Raw genomic sequence first — 24,741 nt, 5'->3', positions numbered from 1 at the left:
TTTAGGCGACTGCAAAAAGCAGGTACATGTAGATAAAACAACAAATATGAGGTAAAATGTATTGCACAGAAATGACAATGATATTCACATATCAATGATGTTTATTTCCAGCGGAGGTGTTTGTTGAGGACGAGGCCAGGTACATGTGTAAGGCCAGCAACCCCGGAGGGCAGGCCATCTGCAGCGCCAAGCTCACGGTCAAAGGTAGGTTTTGGGAAACTGTTAAAGCTATACTTACTATATAATAGCTATTTAACATGTTCTTTGTACACGACCAGTATGTAACTACCTGCCAATGTTTTGGTGCTTTGTCACATTCCTCAGGCAAGGATGACTGGTTCTACTTCACTTACCACTGATGGAGCTGTACATACAAAGTAGTGTCTGTCTTCCCTGTCACGGCCAGTGGAAGATTAGCTCTTCAGTGAACTAAACTGTTTTGAGACTACTGCGGCAATGTCCTTGGTACTGAAAGCTAGGTTACAATGAACCTGTGTTTGATGGAAGTAGGTAAATAGTAAGGACAACCTCAAGCCAACCGTACACTGCACTCACGCCACATCTTCAGAAAAGACGCTCGTAGCCGCGTATGGTTCCCGTTTAGAACTTTATTCGAGCCCACACTGACATGTTTCGCCTGTGTGTGGCTTTCTCAAGGATCAAGGCTCGAATGAGCACAGTACAGTGTGTTCTGGTTTTTATACTAGGCCAGGTGCAAGATGCCCTAGGTGGCTTAACCAATCACAGTACATCAAAAATCTAGGCAGTACACTCTGCCCTTCTAGTTCTAAGTGTACTGAGTACATGACACTGTGTTTGATGGAAGTATGAGATCTTTGTTCTCTTGTCTCCCCCATAGCCCTGGAAACGGAGCCGCCGCCCCAGTCGCCGGTGCTGAACCTGAACCTGCAGGACATCCAGGTGATGGAGGGCGAGGAGATCACGCTTGTCGTCAAGGTAACGGCCTACCCGCAGCCCGACGTCTACTGGTTCTGCGACGGGCAGCCGGTCAAGGAGTCATCCGGGGTCAGGTGGGTAGAGTCTTAGTTATTTCGTAGGACGACCTGGTAGAAAGTCTGATATTAACTACAATGCGTTGGCCTGCAAAGAAGCCACCACGAACAATGGGCAAGACATTTTGTGAGCTATTTTCTTTTCTAACTGAGCACATTTTACACATTTTACACATTTCAATCTTTATACATATTTTTGGCCACAAGTTTCACTACTAGCTGCACCATGCTTCACCTCCGTATAAGGTGACTTATTGTAAGAAGAAATGTTTGTGAAGGTTAGACATCCAGGTAAACAATATATAAAGACAATTCAAACTCTACAACTGGATAAAAATTTGGAGATTTATTTCTGGACGTTTCGAGTGACATCCATCACTCTTCTTCAGCGTCACTAAAGTGAAGTAGTGGAACTAACCAGTACTTATATACAATAACTAGAAAAAACTTTTTTTTTCATGGCAAATCACACAGTCATGCATAAGCGACATTGTAATGTAAAATAAATTAGGAAGGTTCCTATGGTAAGAAGAAGTTAGAAGAAGTTTGCCTGTAGAATTGGCCAAATCAAAGACCAGGAATCGAACCCTTGACCTCTCAATCTCATGTCATCTAGCCTGGCTATTGGATGCCACAGAACGGTCTACAGAATACTTGATACTGAATTTCTGCTTCTTTTCTTTAAGGATTGTTCTCCAAGGCGTTGACACCTTCTCGCTGGTCATCAAAGAGGCGTACCCTGAGGATTCTGGGACGTACTCCTTCCTGGCCAAGAACGCGCACGGCGAGGCTCATGGGAGCTGCAGGGTTACCGTGGAGAGATACGCAGAGACAACGTAAGTATGACGTCAACAAAAGAAGAAGTAGCATTAAAAAGTAGAGCAACTTGGGTAAGATCAACTACAAACTCACGTCACCTCACCAGTCCCATAGCTATTCAGCAGCCTTAGGGGCAGCATAACATTCAACATAAGTCCTGGCCATCATCTGTCATTCTTACGAGCTGCGAATTACGTGTACAAATAGCTGGTACAAGGAAAAAGAAAAATGCTTGGTGTTTGGTCACTGCTTGACAATAGGAAGTAGATGTTTCAGACAAAACCGCAGCATTCTCAATCTTTTTTAAAAGTATAAAAACATGGTACAACTGATTGAATATATAACACATGGCCATCCACACAGTCAATGTCTTCTTTACAAACATATTCATATCATAATCTTCTTAATGGCGGTATTGAAAGTCTGTGAAAGCATTTCTTTCGAACCTCTCTTTGCAGGGACACAGAGCTGATGTCCGACAGCGAGCACGTTGCTCCGACGGTGTACGAGACGCTGAGGGACAGGGATGTGCTGGAGGGCAGCAAGATCAGGATGGACTGTGTCATCATCGGAACTCCTGAACCAGAGGTCTGTTTAACAATCCGTTATCACAAAATTTCTATATCTTTGCTTTGGCGTTCCCGCCTGTCCTTGGTGCTGAACACAATCCGATGTCACAACATCTCTATATCTTGTGACAAGGACATAATTATGCTGCTGAATCATTTACAGGTAACCGTTCAATGTGGCGGGAAAATTATCCTGCCTACTTTGTTTAGTTTTAGACTTCGGTAATCATGAATGAGGTTAGAATGGACTGTGTCACTTCCATTAAATTGGTTTCATTAGGTTGTTAACTCATTGGTTAAGAATATAGAGAATAGAGCATAGCACAAATAGAGAATAGTAAAAACTCACCCTTTCTTTTGCAGATTATCTGGTACTTTAAAGACAAGCCGCTGAAGGAGTCACATAACATGATTACTGAAAGAAGCTCTACCTTGAAGTCATTTTCCAGATAATCTTACAACATACCTTTAAGAAAAACTCGCCCTTTCTTTTGCAGATAATCTGGTATTTTAAGGAAAAGCCTCTGAAGGAGTCACATAACATGATTACTGAAAGAAGCTCTACCTTGAAGTCTTTTTCCAGATAATCTTACAACACACCTTTAAGAAAAACTCGCCCTTCCTTTTGCAGATAATCTGGTATTTCAAAGACAAGCCTCTGAAGGAGTCTCACAACAAGATGCTGCTGTTTGAGGGGGACAAGTGTTCTCTGGTAATTAACGAAGCTCGTTATAACGACCGTGGGGAGTACAAGTGCGTCGCCATCAACCCCGCGGGGAAGGCTGAGACCGCCATGACGCTGGAGGTGGAGCGTAAGTTGTTTGTTTGTCTGTTTGTTTGTTCACTGGATCTTATTGTTTACTGGAACATATTATGTTATAGATCTAGACTGTTTAGGACATGAAATAACATTATCATGAAAGCTACAACTTAAAGGCATAAAAGTATTTTTTTATTGGTAGAAAAAGTGAGAAACTTGCAAGATTTTAAGGCCGTGAATCAGTGATGCTTTTAAGCTATATTCCAGCATTCCAATGTGGTGCAGCAACATTATTAGAACTATGCTTTCCCCTTTGGAAAAGCAAAAAAGGTCATATCAGTAACGTCATTGAAAAAAAGTTGTAATACTTTGCAGCTTGATTCAAACATGTCATGTAGAGACGTTTCGTGTACTTATGTCATGTCCTGAAACAATATCTGTATATCTAGGCCAATATATTTTTACATCTATGCAAAAAAGAATCCGTGAAATAGCGATTTAGTTGTATAAGACATTCATCTCTTCGCCATGTTATTGTATAATTGACATATACGGCTCCATATTGTATCACCTGTTGATATATTCTACCTTTGATAATATCAAATAGATAGTAATTTCTTGTAGTTTGAAATGGAACATTGTACAACCTAGAACCTAATCATTGTATAGCATTGAACCTTCCTGTAGCTTTTAGTAGTTTGATATAAGTAGCTAGTAGCATTTTATCTTTGCCTTACATTGTACCTGTTACAATCGTTGTGCAATAAACTTTGACTTGACTTGACTTGTAGAAATTCCAATCAGCAGTTTGCAATGATGGATCACTGTGAAGTCTTCTGATGATTATTTCTATTATCTGACCTGTGTACAGCACTGCCAGCGACAGACCAGTACCTGACAGATGAGAGCAAGATGGCCCCTAAGAAACCAGGTAAGAAAACAACAGCTTGCAGTTGCACTATTTCACAGAATAAGATGCATACATTTTGATTATATGTAACTAATGCAATCAGGTGATGGCAGTTTACAATAAAACTTAACATTTTCCCTATTTGGTCTGGCCTCTCCAAGCAGAGGTTCAGCTTTGGCTTGTTTTTGGTGTCTTTTTCTGTGTTCTTTTGGGCTTTCCAATTGGCCATATATGAAGATTTACAAACAGATGATGCCTACTTTGTTGAAACCTAACATTTTCCATTTTTTTTCAGACATCCCTCCAGTGTTTGTGCAGAACTTTGAGGAGAGAATATACTACGAGGGCGCGGAGGCGAGACTGACGTGCCGTGTGCAGGGCAGACCTGCTCCTACGGTAGGGTGGCCTGTCTGTTTTATCACCATGTTGTTGTGTCATCTACTATATACAATCATGTAATATCAGATGCTTTAACTACCTACTGTAACCAGAACTCAAGGGAGTGAAGGTTTGGGCATTGTCTGTCTGCCTGCCTGCCTGTCTGTCTGTGTGTGTGTGTGTTTGTGAGAGAGAGAGAGATTGTGTGTGTGTGTGTTTGTGTGTGTGTGTGCCTGTTTTTTTTGTGTTTTTTTGTGTGCGCCTGTTTTTGTATGTGTTTGTATTTCCATGATTCCCAGAAAAAAACAATGCAGTGTTGCCATACATGCTACTATTTCTATCTGTGGGGCTGGGAGGGTTATGATTAAGCAGTATGGGTGCGAGGGGCGAAGTTTGCAATCCCTGATTGCCTTGTTTCTTCATAAATGTATTTTGCAGGTAACGTGGTACAAGGACGATGTCCAGGTGGTCCCGACCGGCCACATCCGCATCGTGCAGATCGGTGACACGCACAGCGTCATGTTTAAGCACGTGGGAGAGGAGGATTATGGGATATACATGTGCGTGGCGGCCAACCGCGCGGGGTCCGTGTCGCGCTGCGGACACGTCAGTCTGAAAGGTGAGTCACAAACTAACAAACAAAAACAAACAAAAACAAACAAGCAGTCATGTTAACATTGGTTTTATGTTTTGGTGATGTGAGGCCAATCCAATGCATATCTTTGGTTCTTGGACACACATTTAAAATATTTCAGTTGATAAAGAATCGAAATGAAGCAAAAGAAAAAGTTGAGAGCTGCGGAGAACTTGAAAATGACCATATTCACTCCCTGAAACTGTGTGCACCAAAGTAAAGATTCTGAAATGGCCCTTTGGCTCTGTCTTCATGTTTCCTTTTTCCATTCAGCATAATGACTGTTTAGTCTGAGAACCAACAAGTTGCATTGGTGTGGCCTTCTGCTATGTTTTGTGAACTTCTTAATATATGCTGTTGGGTATTTCTTAACATTTACAAATCTTTAAGTTTGTGTGAAAGATTGGTTTTACAGTCAAACATTCTATTCTCCAAACTCCAAGAAAACACAGTTACTTAGGAAATAGTACTGGCTTGTTTTCAAGCTTTAAGACTGCACTTCTAAATAAGAGTCTTTTGTTTTCCTGTTCTTCTTCATAAGTTTATATCAAAAGCGATATCATATAACACAAAGGACAACTGGACATTGTGTTAATTCTCCTTGCTTCCATGCTTTGAATACACAACCTGATGAAATTCATGTATCTAGACTTGAGGTACAAGTTAAGAGACCAGGGTTGTTAAGTTTCATTCAACTTAATGCAAGAGCAGGGTCTGATCATGAACTTCTGAGGGCACAAATGAAGGCACATGTAGCAGAAAGTGGGTCATGTATAGTGTCAGCGCAGTTTCTTTAAGGATACAGAGAGGATAAAGTGGTACTGAAGGAGGCACAGTCCAAGAGACATGCAATATAAGCATTACATGTACATGTACATGCAATATAAGCAATAAAGTTCTGGTAAAAGTATACATTTTGTAGAAACCATACCTTGGGAAGAATAGCGCTGCTCAATTTATATTACATTCAGCTTGAGCTAGTCTAGAATAGTAAGCATTCAACTATATATAGTCCGGGTGAAACACATTAATCTTAACAAACATCATGTCGATCTTAACTCAAACATCGGCACACTATGCATTTTTCTTTATTCATGAAAGTACAGAGTTTAGTTGTTGTTTTCCTGTGCTGAGAGTTTTGAGGGTGATGCACAGTCACTCATTTATTTAGCAAAGCTAACACACAGTCTTCCTCTGACCTGTCCCTCCATTGTCTGTTGAATGTGGTGTGGAGATACTTAACTGTCCATGAATGCTGTGGTGGTCACTAACGTGTTGATGTTTTGTGTCCTTCTCTGGCATGGTTCCCATGTACCTTGGTAAATTCTACTTTTAGCGTAGCCCTCTTCAAAACCTTACTTTACAATTATGAAATTAATTCAATAAAAGAAAAAAGAATTATCTTTAGATTCAATTTAGATCGAATTTGCTTGATGAATTGATCTTATGAGATTGTCTTATAAATGCAAAGTTTTAATGGCCTTTTTGAAAGTTGTAGTTCTTCAAGAAACAAAAATATTTCTAACTCAAAGTACACTTTTCCAACTTAGGATTATTTGATTGAAGTGGTTTTGACTTCAGTGTATTCCAACCAAGGTACAAGGGTTCTGTGCTTGTGTGTGTAGCGTCTGGTGTGACATTTTTAACCCACCCTCCAAAACAGAATAAAACTGTCCTGCCCACCCCTACTGCAGAATCCAATGGCCCAAAATCAGACCTGAAACAGGGAGATACAGGTTTTCATACTGCTCTTGGACAGAAAACAAGCTTAAAGAAAAAGATGAATGACACCCCCTTCTACTTTATGGTTGAGTCTGAAATTCTGCACACAGAGTCTGATTTGGGGCTTAACCATTCTGCAAAAGAGGAGGGGGCAGGGTATTTTTTTCTGTTTGTGAGGGATCATTGCATTTCATCCGTGACGTACCACCTGACTGTCTGTCTGTTTGTGCGTTCTTCCGTGTGTGTGTTTGCACTAGATTGACGGCACAGTGCATGCGAGAGGGGGAGGGCCGGGGCGTCCGTCTGTCCGTCTGTGCGTCTGACCGGGGCAAGGCTATGAACAGACGTCAAGAAACCTTCAAGACAACTGACAAGACATCATAAAAGCAGAAAATTTCTTAAGAAAAGAATAGTTTATTACAGCACTACCAAGACTGAATATCGTAAAGGCAGAAACAGAAAATTTCTTAAGAAACAAAATAGTCGATCATTGTACTGCCGAGGCAGAACTTTAAAATGCAGAAACTGAAAACTTCATGAGAACCATTGATTTTCACATTATCATATAGTAAAAGTAGCCACTTCAATCTTTGTAAACACGACATACAGAAAATCCGATTGAGTGAGAAATCTCAAGTAATTTACGTTTACAAAATTTTGTCCCTTTCTTGCCAGTTTGCCCCATGCAGCAAAAGAGTGAGTGAAGTTTGTGGAAAGTTAGTACCAAAGTGCTATCCAAGCATGCTATAGATGTGTGTATTTATCAAACATAGAATATCGTTGTGGGGAGCTGTTCATAGCCAAACCTTGCCCAAAGTTGTAACCCATACTTCACAATGCATGGTTGTTAGTATGTGTACTTAAAGGTAATGTTTACTACAGTTTTTTTACAACTCTTGTACTATTCGTAAGCTACTCAATATAGCCAGCAACTGCCTTTCTCCATAACCTGTGGCAATGTCTGTTTGTCTCTAAGTCCTAACTTAAATACCCTGTTTTGACTGAATCTATACAGTTACAGAAGTTGGTGTGATACGTAGAAGGGCGGTCATACTGGCTATACAGTTACATGTACAAATACAAAAGCTGGTATGTTACGCCGAAGAGCGGTTATATCAGCTATACACATACACTTTAAGAACATCATTCATCAATTAATCATCTGTGATACAGAGTCAATGCAACTGAAGCAGTAACTCCAGTCACAACTTCTGGGCAAAGGCAACTGCTGGCTGTACCTTTAAGTTAGTATTTGTGGTGTGGTGTGCTTGTTTTCTGTACTGTACTGTCTCTTCTTCATCCATCCTTTCTTCCTTCTTTCATTCTGTCTGTTTGATTTTGAACAATGAACTTGCTTGGGAAGAAGCATAGAGATTAAGTTATACATGTAGTTTGCATCATGCATTGTTTTTGTGGAAAAAAAGCTCAGGAAAAACCTTCAGTTGCCATTAAACGCTTTTAAAACTCGTTGATAAGTGAATTTTTGTAATCTGTCAACTCTAATAACTTTTTTCCAAACCTCTTATATCATATTAAAAGAAACTGTGTTTTGTGTGATTCTCAACTCTGTTATCTTGCAGCAGTTTTATTCCTTAGTTATTATTGTTTACCATTAAGTTGCTAACTTTTTGCAGCAACATTCAAAGGTGCTTTAAGAAGTGGAAGGTCTTAAGAACAACTAATCTTGCCATTAGAACTGTTACAGCTACCATCTCAGTGTTTTGAGTTCACCTATATATATACATGTAAGAATAGCAGCCAGTCTTGCCAAAACAGTCTTGCGTAAGTTCAACCCATAGCCATTTGTTTAAACTTTTTATTTATAAATTTTTGAAACATTACTTTACATTTAGCTTGTTTTTATATGAACCAACGAATGCATTGTATGTGCTAAAAGTGGGAAGACAATCAAATAAATTCTACTCAATACACATATAAGAATTCAACCTGAATCTTTTGTCTGCTTTATTTGAGTATCTAAGTTCTAATCTAATAGAGTAATATTATTTTTTCTCTGTTATCTATTGTCCAGAAAAATAGGAAATCGTTCAATATTCAATCTACAACATACGAAATACTTTTGAGTACAAAATTGTCATCTATCTTTGAAATGAACACAGCAGTTCTTGTGATCTTACAGCCCATTACGAGTCAAGCCCTGGCTGAAGAGAGAGACAGTCGTTGCCCCACTCAATAATGATAAATAAGATACTTGCAATAGCATTGTTATGTTGTTTGTTTGACCCAATGTGAGTGGGTCAGAGGCCGTGACCCTTTGGTTTACGCACGGTGCCAGGAGTATCCGAGAGATGCAAGAGGGGGCATCCGATATGGGATGATACTCAACATTTTATTCTCCAAAGTGCAAGACATGCATTTGTAGAGTCACCAAGCATGGCCAGATCCTGACAAGGAAATGGGCTACTCATGCTATAATAGATGCAGTATGGGGCAATCAAAACATCAAATTTAACACTCCATAAATTAAGAGTAATTACTTTTCCAACAAAAAATGATTTAATTTGAAGACACGCAAGTCAGTTAACAAACTGCCCAGTTTTGTAACACAGCAGTTGATGGTTTGATATTTCTGTACATCCCAAATAAAGTCCTCATTGGCAACTTCAAAATTGTAAGTGGTTAATGCTGAAAACGGCTACATAGTCAGTGTTCCAACACAGCATTCAAGTATGACATTTTTAGCTATTAGTATTACCATAATACAGCCTTCATTATGCTCGAATGACCAACCACTTAAGTCATGACATCATGACATCACGGACAGCAATAATTGACAGTCAATTGATGCCTGGAAGATACATGTACTTGGTTATCAGGTTACCAAGCGAAATCATGTTTCACCCTTGAACTCTAGAAGTTTTGAGGATTATCCCAACAAACACACAATGTCTACCTTCCAACCTTCCAATTTTTCTTTTTCTGGGTTTTATATCTCCAACTTTCCAAATGAAAAGTCTGAGAACCAGGTTACTGCATTAGTTTTACTGGTGCTAGAATTTGATCAGATTACCAAGTGATATCATGTTTCATCCTTGAATTCTAGAAGTACCAAGGCTACTATCCCCACAAATACACAATTATGTCTAGTACCTTCTATTATTTAACTTTAAATTTTTCTTCTTCTGGGTTTCATAACTCCAACTTTCCAAATGACAAGTCTGTGAACCAGGTTACTGCATTAGTTTTGCCTGTGCTAGAATTAGCAGCACTTTGCCATATATGAAGTTGCCAGGTCGTGGGGATGTATTTGAGCCTGAGGCCTGCACAACAGCTGAGGGCTATATATGTAGCAACCTCTGAGGACAAGGGGCTGGACTCCCAACAATTGCCACAGCGTAGCCAGCAGGTCATGTCTCAAAGTCATCGCATCGCTACACGTAGTTTCCACTGTAGCAAACGTTCTGCCACATAAAACAATTTACAAGAATTGCGTTAAGTACACGACACCGTACATTGTCACAGAAGCACCCTGCTACACACAATGGTTCTGAGTTTGCTACAGTGAGATTGTAGCCAACTCCCAGTTGCTACAGTGTAGCGGATCACATGTCCCCCTGGCCAGTGCATGCCTCTCATATTTCAGGAGGGTTAAAAGCGGATATCCTTGTGGGGAGGGGTTTAGACTAGACCCTCTTCTGGAGCTGCCACAAGTCGGCCATGATCTGCTACTAACATCTGACAGGTAACAGAATCTCCTGCCTCGTGTAGCGTTTCTGTCACAAGGCTAGGGTTCCCTCTCTGTAGCAAACTCTGTCACTCACTCACTGTGGCCATTCCTGTAACAAAGTCCGTCCCATACATGTGGCAGTTTCGTTGGATCCTTTAGCCAAAGTTGTTATGGCCCATGAAGGTTAAAGATTTGGAGGTAACATTTTCATTGCCATCTTTGTAGCCAAATCTGTGCAACATCCCAGTGTAACAAACTCTGTCACATAGACAGTGTTGCCATGATAGCAGCTGTAAAAATTTGTCTGTCTCAAACATGTGGCAATCTGCTACAGTTATGCCACATCAAGGGTAAAGCAATTGACGGTTACATTTTTATTGCAAAATGATTATCACATCTTAAAACTTATTATGTTTATTGTATCACATCAGTCCTTAACAAAAATTTGAGCACAGTTTTGATTATCTGGTATTTAGAATGTTTGTGGTTGCTGTGGTTTTGTAGTTTGTTTACATTTATGGTAGATTAGATAGATTCTTATCCAGAGAGACCAGATATTTATCATTATCATTCAAAAGATAATGATATGCAATGTATTTTTACAGGGAATAATGTAGGTTGCTTTGTTGAAAGCTACTAAAAAACATCAAAACATTGTTGTGCTAGTAATCTGATTATAAAGACATGTTCAGTTTCAAGGATGTTTTGCTGTTTTTCCTGTGATAGCTTGTGACTGATGCCTAAAGTATAACTTTCTATCATCTATTATAAAAGTGACCACATTGGCTTGAATGGAGTATAACTGTTTAGCTGTACTATAGGTAGCAATGTCACTGCCATGTTTGATAAGCCCCCACAGGAGGACAGTGAGCTATCTTTAGCCTGGTGTTCTTTTAGAAGAATTGACATCCATCACCGATCAAGTTATAACAATGTGGAGGTGTCCAAATGTAGCTAACTAAAGGCTAAGTAATCAACTGGCATTTAGGAACTTCAATTCTCCAGAAGGACAGTCGAAAGCGTGATGTGGTAATTTTTGTGTCCAGGAAACAAATCTGTATTCTGTACTAAATTGGCATCAGTGTTCAGGATGCACTGAAAATGTTTACTTTTGATCTGTAGTCAGCTGTGCTCTTCTGGATCCCATTGTCAAGGTTGTTCTAAAGAATCCCAGACAACATTCCTGTAACCGTCAGTCAAGTTTACGGTACATGCGACTACTGTCGTGTTTATGGAGTCAGCCTTGCTTTGAACCTTTTAAAAGAGCCTAGTTAGTACCAATCTTATGATGTTCTCTAACTGATTTTCCACAAACATCTAATAGTGATGATTATAATGATAATGATCATTTTTATTTCTAGTCTGTTTTCAACAGACATAATATTTGATTCATTTCCTTTGTATGTGTGCATATCTGGCCTTGACTTTGGGACATTGTAGGTTTTGGCAAAGAGCCTGACCCAGATTCAAGAATTTTCTTGGCTCAATTTCAGCATCATTGTAAAGTCTAGTTTTAGATAATATCAAACCTTGGAGCGTACGAGCGTGATCACGCCAGTCCCCTTCCCCTGGCCAGGACGTATCTACTCTACAGCAGCCCTTCCTTTAGCAGACATTGGCACAGCCATACGTGCTTCAGGCCAGGAATTTTATCAGACTTGTTCACCAAATATAACGCTGGAATCTCCCGTATCCTAAAGGCTGCAATCCACTTAGAACTTCTATCTGTTGGTTAGTTCAGAAGGCTGATATCGATAAGTTACAGAATTTTTTCAAACTTTCACCAGATATAACATTGGGATCTCCCAGGTCCTGAAAGCTGTCAATCCACTTACTAGACCTTCTATCAGTTGGTTAGTTTTCATCTTGGTTAGGTCAGAAGGCTGATATCAATAAGTTACAGAATTTTATCAAAATTTCACCAAATATAACACTGGAATCTCCCGGCTCCTGAATGCTGTCAATCCACTTAGAACTTCTATCTGTTGGTTAGTTTTCATTTTGGTTAGTTCAGAACGTTGATATCGATAAGTTACAGAATTTTATCAAACTTGTTCACCAAATATAACACAGGAATCTCCCGGCTCCTGAAGGCTGTCAATCCACTTACGACCTTCTATCAGTTGGTTAGTTTTCATCTTGGTTAGTTCAGAACGATGATATTGATAAGTTGCAGAATCTTATCAAACTTGTTCACCAAATATAACACAGGAATCTCCCGGCTCCTGAAGGCTGTCAATCCACTTACGACCTTCTATCAGTTGGTTAGTTTTCATCTTGGTTAGTTCAGAAGGCTGATATCGATAAGTTGCAGAATTTTATCAAACTTTCACCAAATATAACACTGGAATCTCCCAGGTCCTGAAGGCTGTCAATCCACTTACGACCTTCTATCAGTTGGTTAGTTTTCATCTTGGTTAGTTCAGAAGGCTGATATCGATAAGTTGCAGAATTTTATCAAACTTTCACCAAATATAACACTGGAATCTCCCAGGTCCTGAAGGCTGTCAATCCACTTAGAACTTCTATCTGTTGGTTACTAGTAGTTATCATCTTGGTTAGTTCAGAAAGCTGATATCGATAAGTTGCAGAATCTTATCATACTTGTTCACCAAATATAACACTGGAATCTCCCATGCAGGTCCTGAATGCTGCTAATCCATTCTAAGAACTGTTGGTTACTTCAGAAGGTTGATATTGATAAGTTTCAGAATTTTATCAGACCAGAAATGTTCACCGAATATAACACTGGAATCTCTCAGAACTTGCAAGCCGTCAAACCACTCAGACTTTCAATTAATTAGTACAAGTTTGATTAGTATGAAGGTTGATCAGTATCAATGTGGGTTAGTTCAGAGGGCTGATATTGATATCACTGATAAGTTATCAGATCTTATCAGACATATTTATCAAATATAACACTGGAATCTCCAAGAACCTGCATGCCATCAAACCACTCAAGCTTTTTATTAATTTAGTACAAGCACAGTTGATTAGTATTAATCCGGGTTAGTTCAGAGGACACTGATTTAATTGATAAGTTGGAAGATTTTATCAGACATGTTCACCAATTTTTTTTATCAGACTTGACTTCAACAAATATAACTCATAAATTTCTTCGAGCTCTGAAGTTACATATACTGTACCTCTATTTTGAATTATGTTTGATAGTTGTTGCCATACATTGTACCGTGTACGATTGTCATGCAATAAAGTTCTTCTTCATAAACATGTCAGCAAGTCGATAAGTTTGGTTATTATCAACCTGGGTTAGTCCAGACTGAGTTTGATATTAACCCAGGTCAGGCTAGAAACGTCTAGTGAATTTCTATAATCATGTAATAGTAGAAGCCAAACGACAGGGATTAGTAAGTACCACTGACAGTGACTTTAATGAATCCTGACACTAGCTAAGATTATAACAGTGCACATAGTGCAGAGGTCAGTGCCCCTCAGCCTCTGGATTGAAAGTTTGGAACTGGGCTGTGATTATCACGCTTTCAAACTGTAAAAAAACTTGGTTTTGGAAAGACTTTCTGATATAATTCAGGACTCAAAATATTATCCAATACGAACCATGGCTCAAGATAGAAGACAAGTGTCTGAATCTTTAAGTTAATTTTTGCCTCTCCCCTCCCCCAGGGCCAGGAATGGAACCCCCGAGGTTCACCCAGGAGCTTGCGGATGCGCGCGGTGTGGAGGGGACCCCCGTTGGTCTCGTGTGCCGCGTCATCGGCAAGCCAGAACCCTCCGTCGTGTTCTACCGCAACGACAACGTAATTCGCGAAAGTGAAGACTTTAAGGTGAGGACATTAAGATTACCAACTAGTCACATCTACAGAGACGTCTGTGTGTAAAATCCTTCCCACAGCTGAAAAAAGTTTCAGTGTACAGGGGCAGTGCCCATCTCTGGTTCTATATCCCTTGGGCCACACAGACCACTACAGTACTACTTTAAGGTAGGAACAGATATTAGATGCATTGCCAGCCTCATCATAGATGTTTCTGTTTCATGATGATGACATGATGTTTCATTGCTGTAATATGTAACAATGATGATAAATTGAACTACCTGTGTGTACACTCGGAAAAAGACTTCCTTTCATTTTGTATATCTCTTAACAGAGCAGGAAAAAAGCATTATGTGAGGATTTGATGTGTGTGCAAATTTACGTCAGAACTCTTGAAAATTTGATGAATGGTTTATTGCGTATACAGCACAATCTGACCATGGCAGTCAACAGACTGAATTAGGGTCAGACTTTACAAAACGTTAAACATTTGCCTGCATCAGACTATTTTTCACAATGTAACTTTCTACTGTAACATTATTTTACAGATTGTTATTCAAGGAGACCTCTGTTCTCTGCTTATACCAGAGGTGCTGGTGCAGGATGAAGGAACATACATGGCACGTGCGGTCAACCCAGCCGGGGAGGCCTCAACGTCTGCCGTGCTTAGGGTGGAAGGTAAGGGTAAACAAACAAGTAAACAAATAAATACACACAAAAACAAACATGCTGGTAAAGGACGAAGGAACCTACAATTGTTTGGTCACTTGAAGTCTGAGGAAGACTTCAGTATGACGCTTGAAAATTAGATGTGGAAACATTTTTTGTTAAAACAAGTTTCAGCTCAGAGTCTACTATTTTACCTACCAACACTGATGAACTTTAAAACACAAACAAGAATTCAAAACAAATTCAACTTAGCACATACATGTACTGTAGAGTTTAGTCTTTATTGTTTTTTTTTAGTGAATTTGTAAACTGTTTTATTGTTACATGTTTTTTCCATCATGACAAGCCTTTTTAACCTGTTTACAGGAGAACTTCGAGCTCCTACCTTCATCAAGAAACTGGACAAACAGATGAAGGTCAAAGAGGGCCGAATCGTGATGCTAGAGGTCATGGTGGACGGCTGCCCCAAACCTAAGGTAAGAGTAGGAGGGGGGACAGGAGCTCCATCTTGAAAGGCTGGCTTGGGAGAGGTACTCTCAGATACCTTACAGGGCCCCACTGTAAAACAGTGTCTTACACTGAGATGGGCGACCCTGGCTAGATAAAACAGACAATCATATAACATACTGTCCAATGAAAATTGAAGATGAATTTCACTTTGTCATGGAATGCTCTAGATATGATGTTTTACGTAATAAGTTATTCACACGTCTCAAATCAAGAACAAATTTTAAGAGTATTGATACTACCGACCGTTTTGAGTATATATTTAAATGCAACAATCCCCACAATACGAAAATAGGTAAATATCTTAACGACTGCTTTCACATTAGGAAAAATACCGAAACTAATGATTAAACCAACTCGATCATAACTGTTACGCTATATAAAAAATGTATGCTAGCCCTTATTGTATCGTATTAGTAATTAGGATGCTATATCAAAATACGTGCTAGCCCTTATTGTATTGTACTAGTAATTAGGATGTTAAGTTTTATTCTATACTTCTTCTTTGTATTATGTTTACGAATTCTTGCCATACTTTGTACCATGTACAATTGTCGTACAATAAAGTTCTTCTTCTTCTATAAGGGTGGGAGGGTCTGAAATATAGCTATAGATGTCCAGGAATGTCATTCAGATACCTTTGATAAATGAGATTAAATGATATCAGCAAGATGCTTTACTTTCAAATTGGTAGAGCTTGGTAGAACTTCTACCAAACTTTAAAGCCTTTTTCACCTCAGGGATTAAATGTTTTTTTACCTCAACCTAAGGTTGGTTTTGGCCTGAAAGTTGTCAATGTCATTGACTCTTTGTCTACCTCTACTGCCTCTTCCCTTTGTTGGGTCCCAGAGTACTAGTTTAGATTCAAGAACTTTGGGTTCCTAACTCTTACCTTAAGTTAGCAAGTTTACAAGTAAAGAGATTTAGAAAATGGCCAACACTCTAAAACAATCAATATAAGCTCCTTGAAAACTGTAAGATTACAGTTACAAGAATATTCCTCAAACAGTGACTTAAAAAGAAAGGTAGCGAAATACGCACCTCCAAATTTTTGACGTCTTCTGTACGTCTTGTTCACGGAGTGACCTAGTCTCGCGAGAACACAAGACTAGGCCGAGACTTGTGAAGATCGTCCTGCCTCCCCCGCCTCCTTGCGGAGTAGGGGTAAGTAGGACTTGGGCAGCTCCTAACCTCCGGTACGGCTATACTATGGAAAAGTTTTTGATATTCTCAATTTTCCCTCTCCAGATTAAGTGGTACATGGATGAAGAGCCGGTGATGTCACAAGACTACGACATCATGGTGGACGGCGGCCGCCATGCCCTGACCATCAAGGAGGTGTTCGACGAGGACGCTGGCGTCTTTAAGTGTCGGGCCAAGAACTCCCAAGGAGAGGCCATCTGCACCTGTCAGCTGTCAGTCGATCGTAAGTGACACTTGTGACCAATTCAAAGAGTTGTCAGAAGGTTACTGTAACAGTTACAGTAATTATTGATTCTTTCACTGTAACTTTATTTTCACGGTCACCTGAAAAAAACCTGGTGTTATTATTTATGATTCCTTCACACATTCGTTCTGTAAGTCACTATGGCGCCACCGTGAAGTTAAAGTTCATTGAAAATGTTCATTTTCCTTACACCGTGAAATTTTGCTACCATGAAGATAGAGTGAATTACAGTAATATGTTTACGGTTTTGCTATCATGGTGGAGTAGTTGTGGATGTATATGTGTTTGATGTAGACAGCATAAATTGAGAAGCTGCGGATAGATGTTTATGATCTTTGGAGGTTGGTAAGACAAGTTTAAGAATGCTCCCCCTGGTGTCCTACAGAACTGCATTGGAACCTATTGGTACATGTTTTACAGAAAAGTTGACTCCTGTAACAGACTGTACTGTGCTTTTCTCATTCGTGATTTAAATATTGCCACACAAATTACAAAGTGTTTTGACAAATCTTTGAGCAAACTTGCAGTTCGGGCACATTTTCATACTTTACGTTTTTACCAAATAACAGAGAATTTACTAAAACTACGACTACTGCAATCTTGAATTTCCTGGGTAAAAAAAGATGACACAGAAAAGCAAGTTAGAATTTCTTTGTTCACGGTTGCAATGAGTTCCCAGCTCTGGCACCTTCTGTACCCATGGTAACTGTTACCATGGTGATGGATCCAGCTTGGCTGCACTGCCGCCCTATCACGACCTTCAGCGGTGTTACCATAGAGACCATCTCAAGGTCGTCCAGCTATGTCTGATTCTCTGACCTTGACCTCAAGGACAAGAGCCGGACTACCATAATATTTGCTGAACAAACTGACGAGGACAAATTGGGGTTTTTGTCGCTTGCTCACCCGAAGATGACCTCAAGTTGAAAGTTGTGCATTGGATGAAAATTTACATGCTCGTGCATATCATCTATTCCTTACTGTATTTGACTGTTGGGGCACTGCAGGAGATCTGACAACCAGTTTCCACCGCTTGTCTTGGTTTTCTGTTCTCCTTAATGTGTAACTTAGTGTCATGTCGGTCCATTCTCTGAAAAATAAGTACATGTAGGTTTTAATATTTTACAGCCATGTAGCTAGCATTATGCTTCAGGTTTGACCTGCTTTGATACCAATTACAACCTAGCAAAGCACACAGGAAAGATGTAATGTCTGTGTTCTTATGAAGTCTGAATGTTCTTTTGCAATCCAGACCTGTGATAATGGTTCACTGCACTGCTCATCCTACTTTTTGAAAAGAGCTCGAACATAGATGCATGAGAAAATCAAAAGAAGGGAGAGATCACTTACAACATAATCGTTAATATTTGCAGCACCTTCCAGTGATGAGGAAAGGGAGAGGGCAGAAGCACCTGTTGTGCAGCAACCCACCGTGCAACCTGCACAACCAACTGTCCAACCAACTGTGCAACCAACTGTACAACCAGTTGTGCAACCAGCCATGCAACCTGTACAACCAGTAGAGGAGCCACCCATGGAAGTCGAAAGGTAAGGGTTGTAAGAGAAAGAAGGAGAGAGATTCACAAATCCCTTAGATGCAATGATGGCTTGCCTCAACAGAAGTTTGCTGTCTTGGAGCGCAGTTTCTAGTTCAGTCACCATTCTCCATGCAGTACACTTTTTGTGGTACATTGTACTAAAGCTGGGTCCTTTCCAAAGTCTGAACAGTCATTCTGGTTTAGTTTGTATGTTTGTGCCTTTATTTACACACGAAATTGCTCTATTTGGCCATCAGGGCCTCTTTTCATATTTTGATAGTTAGCACAAGCCAGGGGTAACATCAGCTGATGATCCTTACCTTAGACCTTAGGCTATCCTATGCCTCTTCCAGTGCCACAATGGGCCAACCTTCTCCAGTGCCTGGTTTTGCACCTCCCTTTATGCCTGATGGTCGGTACAGCATATGCACTCATTTTGCACACAACACCAGTGTTTTTACAGTTTTCCTCTGCAGTGTTCCCCCAACTCCTAAACCAGCTTTATCTAGAAGTTCTCTATCAGTCTCCAGCAACTACAGCTTGGCCCTGACTGATGGCAATGGCAGGGAAACACTGGCAAAACACTCACTCTTCCCCATAGCTTAGTCAGCAGTAGGGGCTGATCTTCTGCCAGTCTGGCCATCTGGTTGACTGTATGGCCAGGCCGGTCCATTCCTTCAAATCTGTGATCCATGCCCGATGGCGACGTCTCCTCGGTCGTCCCTGAAGAACTGTGTGTGAAAGTGTACCTTTCACCCTAGACACATGCCCGAAACATGGCAAAACAGCAGAGCTATAAATGTACCAGTGACATCATGCATCATCACAATGCAGCATCATCTACTTTTAGTTCCATTTGATTCAGCCATAGTGCCGGGCTGATGTCATTCCTATTGTTGAAGGCTTCAGTCATTTCTGTCATTCTCAGCCCCCCCCCCCTTATACAACCCTCTTCCAACATTATACAAGCACTGCATCACCATTGCTGACACGTAAAGCTGTTGAAAAGAGTTGCAACTGTTGCTTGTAGTCTTGTCAGCCATAGTGACTGGCTGATGTCATTCCTTTTATTTCTGTCATTGTCACGCCCTTATACAACCCCTCCCCCCATCTTACAAAAGCAATAAAGCTTCAATGCTGACATGTGCACTGGTACCCAAAAGGCATTTAACTTCATCATTAGGATCTTCAGAACCAACTTGAGTCCTTCCACAGTTTAAGGATCCTTTGAAACTTTGAAGTCAAACCTTCTGTACATGGTCCAGTGGTTAGCAAGCTTGCTTTTGTTGCTGAGGGTTGCGCATTTTATTCCCGTGTTCTATCTTTACTATAATTGTCCTTCAGGCTTGTTTGCTGGAAGTTCTGAGTCAGCCATAGTGCTGGGCTGATGTCATAGCTATTGTGCAAGGCTACAGATATTCCCGTGTCAGCACCCCCCCCCCCATCTCCACACCCCTTTACACAACTACCCCTCCTTACACAACCACCCAATATAGCTTACAATAGAGCAGCCATGATGACTGGTAAAGTATTCCCCTAGCAAACGCATTATCCGCATTTAGCTGTGTCATTCTGAACATGCAACAAATACACAATTTTATTTTTTCATTCTTTGTTTAAAACCCAGTATTGAGGATTGCAACAGTTTTAGACAATGGAGGGACATTTTGAATCTGGTGATTTTCCTGGGGGACAATGGTTCCCATCATCCTTTACACCTTACGCAACTTGCTATTTATGGCTGAAGTGCCGCTTTTGGTTTGGTTTGGAATGTTCCGGAAATGATTACCTAAGGAACATTTGGAAGACGACTCTAACGTTTTTCTTCTTCTTTGCAAAGCATTTGTTTCCATTTCTCTGTTTCTGTTTTTTTACACATAGATAAACTTATCAAAATGGTTCGAAAGTCTGACAAGTTGCATGTAAATACAATCTACTGGACAGGCATAGTGGGATTCATGCTATCAAGAGGACGTAAAACATGTTTGGTGAAGGCAGAGCCTGGAACTGAAACAGGATGACACTCTAACTTAAAACACTCTCCAGTATAAGTTTATAATCATTTCAATTTTCCTAATTACATGTACATGTAACGTTACATGTACTTGAATCCATATTAAAGGGCCTATGTCAGCTACCATTTCTTATTATCACCAAGCATGAAGGTACATTTGTATATCATGTAGAAGACATAATAGATCTGTGAATGGTTTCATCAGGTTGGTAAGTCACTGGATTACAAACACTTTACTTTGGGGACTGCATCTGTTAGTAGCAACACCTTGCTGCAGTGGATAACAGAACCAGTCATATATATATATATGGCCTCCGTCGGTCAGTATTGACCATGGTAAAATCCTAATTCACAACAGCCCTACAGCATCAGCTATGGCTAAACAGCCCTATACGAGAATGGCAGTCTCTGCCACAAAAATCACATCTGTAAGCTGACTCAGTTCTGTTACAAAGCTCAGAATTGGTATATATAAATGATATTGAATAAAACACTTGGAATGCATACAAAGACCTTTGTTTTAAAGAGGCATATATAGAGTTTAGCACTTGTGTCCTGGATCTGCGTTATATATGGTAAATCAGCTGTTTGGTTGTGAAACCTAAACAAACAGATGACGTTGTGTAACCCACATGTTACCCAACCTGACACCGACACCACTCTCTCCTTATAACCTGGCTGGGCTGGAACACATTTATTTGAAACAGAATGAACTTGTCTAGTATCTTGCCACTGTATCTCCTCTATTGTCCTTTGAAATTCCTTCGAGTTGCTTTTTATCTTTAAGTACAAAAAACAATAACTTTGTTTTATCATATGGATTGTTTAAAGATATATACAGACCTCGTAATAGACAACCTTTTCTGCATTTTAAGCACAATCACAATGCATTGCACTCCATGTGCATGAATGGCTCAACTTTTACTTGAGAAGTATCTGTATATGTTAAGCTATGGCCCACTGTAGTTTCACTCACATGTTTGTGACTGAATTTCTATCACCGTGACAGTTAAGATATGAGGTGTAAGTAGAGGTCATTTTGAGGAAGATTTTATGACTGCAGTCCTTGAACTGGCAGTGTCCCAAGATCCATGTCAGAATGACGGCACCTTGGCCTGTTTTCTGATTGATTTATGGTCCAACAGACCTTGATTGGCGGTAGACTCAAAGGCAAAGTTAGGTTCAAGTTCAGCTATGGTTAACATGCCATGGATTGTATCAGTTGTTGTGTCGGAAGGTATTGCAACAGCGAAAAAGGTTTTTTGTGTGCAAAGAACTTCGATAACCGGATATGAAAACACAAAATTTAAAGTAATAGAAGTTATCAAAGGAAAGGGTGAAGAACAATGACAGTAAAAAAAGCCAGGTCCTACTTGTTTGTCTTAATTTCATGTGTACCATCTCAGATATAATGGTCAAGTTTTCCTCTAAATATTCCATATCTATTTGAAAACAGTCTGTAGTTTTGCTATGAACCCTGTACATGTACTAGGTCATTTTCACCTTTCGCATACGCTTATTTTATAGCCAGTTGGTGTCCCAATATTGATGTCATGACGTTGTCAGCTTGGCTGTTTTTCAGCTGATTGATTTATTGCCCCGTGGACCTTGGTTTGGTCGAGGCTCCTGGTCAAATTCTAGGCCAAGTTCGTCTGAGGGCAATACATTATTTTTCCACTCATAATAATATATATAAAAAATATTATAATTTAAACAATAAAAGTAACAGAAGAAACAGAAGTTATCTAAAGAAAAGGGTGAAGAAAACAGTTTCATAGGGGAAGAAATGATTCAGATTTTGCTTGTTTTGTTTGTCTTTTTCTGTATCATTAGAAATGATGGTAAAGTTTTGCTGTTAACTTTTCCTCACTTCCATACTTACTTTCTGATGGCTTTAATTGAAATTCAGGAATACTTGGGTTACATTTTCAGCAATGTTGTGAAATTGAATCATATTTTACGACTCATATATGGAGAGAGTTCATAGTTACATATTGTGGCTTGTAGCCAAAGTGCCATCTCTCTCCTGATTGGTGGATGGGAGTTTGATTGACAGGTGCATGTGGCAGTTGTGTGTCCCCCTGAGTTGTGACATTGTTGCCAAGTGGAATAACACCATGTAGCAATGCAGAGGCCTGGGGCTCACAGGGTGTCAGGTTTCACTGCAGTGGGAGGGTGCAGTTATCATGTAGAAATACATCAGAAGTTAATAACTGCTGTAACTTTTAACTGTTAGTATCAGTCTTACAGAGAAATATACCATTAAAAGAGCTGCTAATGTCAAGAAAAACTTTATTTTTCTGTTCATGGTCTTGTTCTATGAAAGAGAATAACATGATATGATTCACCCATATCAAATGAGCACCCCTATTCCATATACTCAAAGCCCTTCTATAGCATTGAACAAAAGTGGCAAGCAAGATTCTACCTAACCATAAAGTCTACTTAGCTTCATCGAAGGCTTTGTAGGTTTGAAATTTGTCAGCTTAGAAGTCTTCTATATTTTGGTGACAAGATGTTGATTTCAATTTTTCTCGTTGTGTAATTGACAGATCACCACCCCTGCAAAATAGTCTAATTATATCCCCCTGCACCTGCCACATTTACCAACCAATCACAGCCCTCCTTACATCCCCCACGCCTCCCACCGACCAACCAGCCGGCCCGTTACAACCCGCCGGGGGGTATATAAGCCTGCGAACAGCTGCCTTGGTCAGGAGGTTCTCTACAAGTCCGCGTGCCGGGCCGCGGAAAAAGGAAGACCTAACCTGTGATCGGAAACCCGGGAAAATGGAGTAACCCCAGCGTACCTCCGCGTGGGAACTCCCGCCTCGAATCAAGAGTAATCGAGGACGATCGAAGCCAAACGACGAAGCAAGGAATCTCTCTCCGGAAACCTTCTATCTTAAGACTTAAGAACTTGTTAGGTTAGGTTTTCCTTTGTGTGCTGAGTGGAAAAGAAGTGCTGTGTGTTTTGTGTGCTGCAAGCAACGCTTGGATATCGACAACGATTAGTAACGTGTTCTGAAGAAGGTAAATCTTTCTCCTCTTCTCTCTTCTCTTCTCTTAAGTCTTTAATTTGCTTAAACCTAAGCCTTGTTCCGAATAGATGCCTTTCTGTCTAAGTCAGATATGATGATAGCGGGGACAAAAATAGCTGGCATTTTTCCTCCTATAGAAATATCAAACTCCTCTTCCTATGCTTGCCTCTCAACTTTTCATAGATGGCCCTGTACAACAAACTGCAGCTTGTTCTGTAGATGGTTTGTAGGGGAGGAACTAGAAAGATGACATAGCTGTGCGAAACATGCAGTTGTCAGGCAGGAAATAATTCTTCCATGTCAGTTGGTTGTAACATGATACATCATAACTTGGCCACAACATCATATAGATGGAGAAAACAAAACCGATTTCCTCTTCAAGTCTTCCTCTTCCAGTTTTTAGATCCTAGCTCTCTGTTAGCTTGTCATTTGCAGATTATGCCTTGCTTGTTAGATTCATGAGTGCAGTGTGAAATGTGGGATACATGCCCCCCTCCCCTCTCCTTGTGCAGGCGACAATGTCAGGCATGTGGGCCATTCTGCTCCTCTCTATTTATGGAGAGCCGCCCAAAATTCTGTCTCCGTCATCTGAAACTTGATACCCCTCTGCCATATCTCTGCTGAACTGCACCCAATGTTGGGACGTTTCAAGGGGATGACTGCTGATAGCTGAAATGATTTTTGAATTTAGCTTTGCAAACTTTGCTAGCATCATCTGTTAATTGTCCTTTCTTTAAAGCTACATTTTGTTGTATTTTACCACTTCAATAAGACCCTAGCCCAGGCAGAGATTAGAGGCACATGATGTTAATGTCTGTGATGACAATATTTTGCAAAAGTATTCTGGAAACAACAAGGCCACATCAATTCATTTCCTTGGTTCTTGGACAGTTTAAAGTGAAACTTCATCAATGGGTCCAGATTAAAACAGAAGGCTCAGAGGAAAACTTGCATCTTTCTTCATGTATATTCACTCCCTTTGTGTGCCAAGGTTGATATTTCAATCTAGCATTTTCTTTTTAAATCTGAACTAACTAATAGACTATTGATAGAATAAACTAAGTGATAGAATCAGACTGTAGCCTTCAGAAAAGGGATTTACCTCTTCCCAATCCCAGTCTGTCTGACAGTCTCATCTTGATCTGTACATTCTCAATGATCCTGTCCTTTCTCTGTCTGAAACTTGATACCAATCCTCCATTGCTCCGACAAATTGTACCCAAAGATGGCTGTAGGGTCAA

The 24,741-nt window shown here is 40.1% G+C and overlaps 1 protein-coding gene across 1 annotated transcript in view; it reads left to right on the top strand.

Moving 5' to 3' along the window:
• LOC136420990 (titin-like) overlaps positions 1–24,741 on the top strand; it is a 93,142-nt gene that overhangs the window by 7,021 nt on the left and 61,380 nt on the right. Inside the window, exons 10-22 of the mRNA XM_066408133.1 lie at positions 112–204; positions 860–1,031; positions 1,700–1,849; positions 2,291–2,420; positions 3,033–3,213; positions 4,033–4,092; positions 4,367–4,467; positions 4,888–5,068; positions 14,136–14,296; positions 14,833–14,962; positions 15,320–15,429; positions 16,709–16,886; positions 18,281–18,455. Of these exons, the coding sequence (XP_066264230.1) occupies positions 112–204; positions 860–1,031; positions 1,700–1,849; positions 2,291–2,420; positions 3,033–3,213; positions 4,033–4,092; positions 4,367–4,467; positions 4,888–5,068; positions 14,136–14,296; positions 14,833–14,962; positions 15,320–15,429; positions 16,709–16,886; positions 18,281–18,455 (1,822 nt within the window). The remainder of the gene's footprint in view (positions 1–111; positions 205–859; positions 1,032–1,699; positions 1,850–2,290; positions 2,421–3,032; positions 3,214–4,032; positions 4,093–4,366; positions 4,468–4,887; positions 5,069–14,135; positions 14,297–14,832; positions 14,963–15,319; positions 15,430–16,708; positions 16,887–18,280; positions 18,456–24,741) is intronic.

This window comes from Branchiostoma lanceolatum, chromosome 15, assembly GCF_035083965.1.
Source record: "Branchiostoma lanceolatum isolate klBraLanc5 chromosome 15, klBraLanc5.hap2, whole genome shotgun sequence".
Lineage (NCBI taxonomy): Eukaryota > Metazoa > Chordata > Leptocardii > Amphioxiformes > Branchiostomatidae > Branchiostoma > Branchiostoma lanceolatum.
Note: the sequence above shows the minus strand (reverse complement) of the source record. Positions and strands in the feature narration are given on the sequence as shown.